At 36.3% G+C, this 7,407-nt stretch overlaps 1 protein-coding gene across 2 annotated transcripts; it reads left to right on the top strand.

Moving 5' to 3' along the window:
- Positions 1-187: 187 nt before the first annotated feature.
- drc3 (dynein regulatory complex subunit 3) lies at positions 188-5,764 on the top strand. 2 transcript variants are annotated; one of them, XM_038307777.1, is made up of 12 exons: positions 188-334; positions 442-607; positions 696-812; positions 2,247-2,413; positions 2,505-2,651; positions 3,684-3,785; positions 3,877-3,926; positions 4,019-4,193; positions 4,314-4,445; positions 4,542-4,580; positions 5,178-5,288; positions 5,364-5,764. In XM_038307777.1, the coding sequence occupies exons 2-12, from the start codon at positions 460-462 to the stop codon at positions 5,463-5,465; spliced, it is 1,290 nt and encodes a 429-aa protein (XP_038163705.1). In that variant the 5' UTR covers positions 188-334; positions 442-459; the 3' UTR covers positions 5,466-5,764. The 2 variants fall into 2 exon arrangements, with proteins under 2 accessions (XP_038163705.1, XP_038163706.1); XM_038307778.1 differs by lacking the exon at positions 3,877-3,926 and having other exon boundaries at positions 4,020-4,193.
- The last annotated feature ends 1,643 nt before the right edge of the window (positions 5,765-7,407 follow it).

The following is a 7,407-nucleotide window of genomic DNA, read 5'->3' as shown; positions in this document are numbered from 1 at the left end:
AAGAGCGCAAAAGAAAAGTATTGAAATTGATCATTTAAGCTATCCTATTGTCCTTTTTTATTTAATAACTATAATTTCAATTTTGGTTACGACGTATAAATAAACTAGCAAGCACCCAAAGAACGAACATGTAACATAAGCCATTTTTTTTTTTTTTTTTTTTTTACAGATTTAGTATTTTACGGTCAACTATCCAGTTATTTTCATCCCTTGAACGCGTCATCTCGTTGCTAGGTAATAGGGACAAACAAACGGTAGCAGCATAACACGTTTCCAACGGATTTAAATCTATAAAAGGAGCCGTTAATTTGATTTTTGTTTTTAGTTATCATCGGTAAGTAAGTGGCTTGCCAAAATTTATATTTATGTAGATAACATAAATGTAATAGTAAAATTTATGTCAATTTATTAAGAGTTTTTGTTTGGGTTAATCTGTGACAGGCTGTAAACCGCAACAATATGGAGAATTACGACGATTTGACGTTAAAGGAGATAGTGGAGTTGATCGAAGATGATCGCTATTTCCGTGAAAGAAGGGTTCTGATAAACAACAAAATTCCTGAGAATCTTTGTAGTGATATAATCGAGTTAGATTTGGAAGGCAGAGGTAAAAATCATGACAAAAAAATTACCTTTGGCATGATAAAGTTTTGGGTCAACCTTTGAGTGATGATACATTTTGTTGTTGCTTCCAGAAATTCGGAATATGGACTTCCTTATTCATTTTACATCTCTGGTAAAACTGGATCTTATGAGAAAAAACATAGAGAAGATCTGTGGCCTGGACAATTTGACTCATCTGACATGGCTTGGTAAGTGATAGTTTCTTTCATATCAGCCTATAATGCCTTTTACCACTGTGTGTTAGATAAACTCTGCATTTAATAAGACTTTACTTAAAAAGTATTCATACCTGTTGAAATGTTCCAGATCTGGTCATGTTATATGGTCGGATGTTAAAGCTCTTTAGGCAGGAATGGTTTTCTGTAGCAATTTATTAACACCTTGACTGATGATTTTTTTTTTTTTTTTTTTTTTTTTTTTTTTGTAATATTATCTCCAAAGGTTGCAAAAGAGTTTCAATAATTATTAAATATCCTGAAAATATAAAGAAAGCAAGGTTTCCTATTTTTTTTTTTTTTTTTGCGATAGGATTCCCGAATTCATCCATAAATCAATCTTAATAGTTAGTAATTTTGCTAAGTACAGCTGCTAACATTTTGGGGTATTTCTTCTCTAGATTTACGCATTTAGAGGTCTAACTTTCTGCTTATTTCGTCCATGATTTTTTGTTCTGAATTTAGCTGTAGCACCTTTGATTGGTTTCACTGCTGGCAAAAAAAAAAAAAAAAGCCTCTCATAGTTCTGGACTTTCACCACTGCAGTACTGTTGGGATGTTGCTCGCATATTTTTTGAGATGTTGTGTTTGGATGAAATACAGTGGAGTCCAACAGACATCACATAACCCATTAACCCCATTCTCAAGATAGGTATGCCTGCTCATCACATGGGAGGATAGATATAGATAAAAGCAATAGATCAGGTAAGTTTGGGCATATTATATGCATTATCTCAATATTTGTGCATCCCTCTTTCTGATGCATTACGGGAAAGAGTCAATTTTCAGAAATTAGAGCTGGAAATCTGCAGGTTTAATTGTACATGCTGCTTTGCAAACTACAAACAGGATTTTGAACTTTTTACTTTTCCATAAAAAAAATAAAAAAAAGAAGAGTTGTGGAGTTCTCAACTAATACTTGTCATGATGAAAGATCCTGACCCCCGTGCTGTAGATCTCCCCATCTTATCCACAGTTGGGCCTTTCAGCTGTTGCTATTAAGACTTTCCTTTCCTAACCTGTCAGTTTATATTGTTTCAGTAGGTTTGTATTTTTTACATATACCTTAGGTGAGATATTCACAGCTTGTTTTACTAATGTTTGATTACCTAAGCCGGCTGTAAACTTTTTCATAATTGTATCTTTGACTTGTCTGGTGTGTATCTTGGTCCACATTACATCGTTTCTTCACTAGTGTTCACAAAGAACCTGCTGATAAGAAAAATTCCTCTTTTTCTAAAATTCCTTTTTACTAGGTGTAAGATACATTTAAACTCCTTGTGTTGATCTGTTCCAAGCCTCAAAAATACTAAGAAATTGCATTTAACCCATGATTCTAATGTGACAAAATGCGTGAAGTTTTAAGGGGTGTGACATTCATTCATGTTTATTTTAAATGCATTGTAGATCTGTCGTTCAACAGAATCAAGAAAATTGAGGGTCTGGAGTCTCTGCGGAAGCTTGAATTGCTAGCTTTGTCGAACAACGAAATCTCTCTTCTTGAGAACATGGATACACTTGAGAACCTCACCCACTTCTATATATCTCACAACCTCATCGGGCACTTGGACAATGTAATTTTTTTTCTTTATCAAAATAACCAGAATTTTGTGTAAAATGATGGAATATTTGAACAAATATTTGGCTATCATATTTATTTCAAAGGTGCTCTACCTCAGAAGGTTCAAAAGACTGGATTCGATCTCCATCACTGGAAATCCATTCACTGAGAAGGAGGATGAAAAAATGTATGTTGCTGCCTTTCTCCCAAGTGTGACGAGGCTAGACCATCTTACCATTACCCAAAGGATGGTAAGTTTAGAATCTTGTGTTTTTGGATGTCCCTAAGGATTGAATTGTGGCCTTTGTATCTCTGCTTCCTTCTCTATGTCTGCTTCTGTCTCCTTGAACCCCAGTCGGCCTCGGCAGATGGCCGCTCACACTGACCCTGGTTCTGCTGGAGGGTTTTTTTAAAAGGGAGTTTTTCCTCTGCACTGTTGCTTCAAGCATGCTTGTTCTAAGGGATTGCCTTCGAGTCAATGAGTCGATGCAATCAACTGGTTTTCCTTAGAACGAAGATTTGAATCAAAATGACTGTATGATCTGGTTGAATTGTAAAGTGCATTGAGATGACATGTGTTGTGAATTGGCGCTATAGAAATAAGCTGAATTGCATAGAAAAAGTATGATATCACAAAGTAATCATAGATGATCAAATTAAATGGAAGGATCATGTTAATTATATTGGTAACAAAATATTACCGATTATATCTGTTATGTATAAAGCTAAGTTCTTTTTTGATCAAAGATTATAGCATATACTGTATTGTTCATTGCTGTATCTCAGCTATTTTCCTGAGACATTTGTATTTTGTGTTTTTCTTTTTAAATCAATGAACAGTACAGAAGATTACTGACTAGTTTGCTTACTTTCATTTTAGTTTTTTATTCTCTTTTGGTTCTTGAATATTACTAAAACTGAAAATAAAAAAGTAACAGATAAAATGGTTTAAGTATATTGTTCACTGGAACAAGGAGTGTGATTAAATAAGTTACGCACCCTCCTTCTCTGTATGGACGTATAACTTTGTATCCTTGGCTTATTATGAAGATTTCTTAATTGTGGTCTTGCTTTGACTAATTGCTTTTTTGTTTAAAGTTTTTAAAAATATCTTCTTCTTACATGTTCAAATAAATGTATTTAACATCTTCTTTTTCATTACATTTACTTTCTGAGGTTACTTTAAAACAGTGCAGCCAGATTTGTAGCCCCATATTGATGTTCCATTTAGATTTTTCATTTAACAAGTACAGTATAATCTATTTGTGTCTGTGCATATTCAGAGAGAGAAAGCCATCTTGAAATACCAAAATGATCAAACATTTAGGGCTCTGGAGTCAGAGGCCAAGCAAACTCAAAGGTCTGACCAAAACCAGGAATCTCAGGTACAAAGACTCAAATTAATTTTTTTCAAGAATGCACATTTTATTTCTTGACTCTCTGTCCATTTTAAGTTCTACTTCTACTCTTTTACAGGGTACGTCTGTGGACAACACTGTGACAAGAGGGACTCTTGTGCTTCAGACATATCCTGTTTTCTTTAAACTTAGCAGATGTTTCCTCTCCTCAGTCTGCACAACCTGACTAAATCTGCCATATTCCTTGACTTAGCATTTACAGACCAGAGCCAATTGATGGAGCTGTTCTCACGCATAGTGTTCGAGGACTTAGCTAAGCAAAATCAAATAAAGAAAGATCTAAACACATTTTTATCTCACTGGGCTGAGACTGAGGCTTTCTTCCAGCAGAGGACATTACAGATTTTTACAGAGTTTGAGGAGCAGCACATGCAGGTAAGCGTTATCTTTACATTTAATCCAGTTTGTCATATCTCTTTTCTATAGAAAAATCATTATAGATGTTTAGTGCCTTCTTATTCAGATTTTTCTGATTTATTATTTCAAATGTTGTAGAGGATGGTGGAGATGCAGAATCTAGAGGACCGAGAGCTACAAAAGATCAAAATCGAGAACTGCAATGATGAAATCCTGCAGCTCCGTGAAAGACTCTTGACTCTGGAATTTGAACTGATTGGAAAGAAAAATGTGAGATTGTGTTTGAATATTGTCTTGCATCTGGGAATCTAATAAGTGTTTTGAGATAAGATACTTGACTTAAGTCTGGTGCTTATTTTATTTCAGGAAAACATCAAACAGTTTGACAGCTGGATCTCAGACAATGTTGGTAACTTTTAGAGATACTCTACAATGATGTCACTCAATTCTTTGTCAGGGTAGCAACTACAGTAATAATTTAAGTTCTTTACCATTTTTTGTTAAATGCATGCTGTCTGGCAAAATGATCAAGAGCAAGAATGACATACAAATATTACTGCAATCAATTATTTGGTTTAAGGTATTCAGGTATTCAGGAGAGGCCACCAGATCTTTACATTTATTTTAGTATATCAAGGCTTTGGGAAGAGAAACCGACTCACCTGGAAGCAAACAGTGTCCTGCATACTGGCCTTCAGCTAAAGTTGGGTCTCTGTGTCATGTGTTATTTCTAAAGAGGGTCCTTGATGACTACTTGCACGTTTTTAAAAACAGAAAAAACTAAAGCATGAATTAAAAACTAAACTAAATTATAGATTTATTTCAAAGGGACTCCAATGTACTACCTGTCAGTTACGGTAACTCTTTGTATGACTATTTGACAGACATTTTGAGGTTTTTACAAATTTGCCAGAAAAGTTAATAATTATGGCCAACAATATGTTTTATATCAGAATATATAAATAAAGATGCAACTCAGACTAAATATTTCTTTACATGTAGCTGTCTACTGGCAATAATTCAGACAGCCATGATGACCATCTGGAGACGATCAATGGCACAGAAAACGAGATGGTTTCACCAGTAAATGACCTGAAAGCAGCTATCAAACAGGTAAATCTATCAAGACGTGAAGTGTATGTCAAATGACAACCTGTCTGCACCCCTCATCTTTATCCTCTATTGTAGATTCAGGAAGAGGAGGAGAAATGGACCTGCATGCGCACCTCAAACATGAATCGATATGTCGACCAATGGATAAAAGAGCTGGAAGGCTTACACTTAAAGTGACTTAAGGTCACTGCACCAGAGTGGAAATGTCCCTGAAGATTTCTTCAATGTTACAACTTTTAGCAAATAACATCCAATTATTTTTCTCCCGTTTTGAGTTAAAATACTTGTACAGTGTATGGATATACACATTGAGTTTTTATGTGGTAGATCGATATGATATCGTGCATATTTGTGAAGTCAAAGGGTTTTTGTTGTCTAATTCATAAAATAAATAACAGAAAATGTTTGCATGCATATGCAGCCCCTTGTACTTTGGTAAAACTAAATAAAGTTTAACTCACCAGGTTGTGATTTAATTGTGGTATTAGTTGTTCTGTAAAAGCCTGAGAGAATCTTAACAGAAGTTGAGGGGTTTGAGAAATTAACATTATAAACACTAAGAAACACCACTTAGGTCATGAACAAATTAGAGAGAAGTTTTAAAAATTATTTGATGATAAATCCTTACCTCAGCATCATAATGTGGTCATGGTTTTCTTTATCAACAGATTTATTTCTGGGAATAAACTCAGCTTCTAGATTGACTATGGAGCCAATTATACAACCCGTTGTAAACTGATACAATTGAACTCAAAGTATATATATTTTATAGTGGTTCAGTCAAAGTCCAGACCTAAAGATAATTGAGAACCTGCTGCTAGAATTAGAAATTATATTTGCCTCCCTATTCAATCTGACTGAGAATTTGCAAAATTCTCAAAAAACGTTTGTTGTTGCCCCTAAAAGAATAGGGCTCCAGGGGTATGAGTACTTTTATAAAGTTCTGTTGATATATATTTACAAAAAAAAAAAAAGTCCCAAATCGGCATGTGGAACTGAAGAGGAGTAAAAACCAAAAAAAAAAACCTTAATAGCCCAACTACATTCTGAGACCTGGCAAAGTCAGCCTAGAGCCATCCACCCAAAGCTTTGGCACTGTGGCGTTTTTTGACCACCTCCATTACTTCAGTCTGTATGATAACAAAGTCTTAATCCAAGCACTTCCACCAGGAATGGCATGATGCCTGGGTTAAGGACATACTAATTATTCCTTTCAGTTCAATTCAGTTTATTTGTATAGCGCCAATACAGAACACATGTCATCTGAAGGCACTTTACAATTCAAGCAGATCATACAGTCAAATGGATTTAAAGTTTTCTATCTAAGTAAAACCAGTTGATTGCATCGACTCCTTGACTGGAAGACAATCCCTCACACCAAGCATGCTTGTAGCGATAGTGGAGAGGAAAAACTCCCTTTTAACAGGAAGAAACCTACAGCAGAACCAGGAACAGTGAGAGTGGCCATCTGCCGAGGCCGACTGGGGTTCAAGGAGACAGAAGCAGACATAGAGAAAGAAGCAGAGATACAAAAGGCAACTGTCAACCAGCTCCACAGGTGGCCCCGTCCAGGAAACACACAGCCAGGCAGACAAGCTCCGAGCCAGCTCCCATGTGAGAGGATGAAGAGAGCACATCTAGGTAGTCACAATCAGAGAAACAGGACTACACTGAAAAACAGGCCAAGTTCGAAGGAGAGTTTTCCAGAATTGTTGCAACGGCCGACCATTAATCTTTCTCCATGGCCTCATATACTCCTCTGCCTGTTCAACCCTGTGGACAGAAGCATGCTTGGCCTCACAGGCAAACCATGCTTGACTGGACTCCCTCTTTGACTTGACACCCTCCTTTACTGCAGATGTCCACCAGAGAATTCAGGGGGATGTCACTGTGACATGCACCACAGGCCTTATGGCCACAGCTATGGGCTGCCGCATCAACAGTAAAGTCAGAGAATATGGTCGACTCAGACTTTATGTCTCCCACCTTCAACGAAAATTCGAGAAAAGGCTTCCCCTAGATAGTGGTTGAATTAATCCCTGACCAAGGGCTCTGACTGCAAATCCCAACAAAATGTCTCTACCTGTTTGGGCCTACCATGTCTGTACGGCTTCCTCCT

Source organism: Cyprinodon tularosa, unplaced genomic scaffold (genome assembly GCF_016077235.1).
Source record: "Cyprinodon tularosa strain WSP-4 unplaced genomic scaffold, ASM1607723v1 ctg62, whole genome shotgun sequence".
In the NCBI taxonomy this organism is placed as follows: domain Eukaryota; kingdom Metazoa; phylum Chordata; class Actinopteri; order Cyprinodontiformes; family Cyprinodontidae; genus Cyprinodon; species Cyprinodon tularosa.
This window is presented reverse-complemented; position numbering and strand designations above follow the sequence as displayed.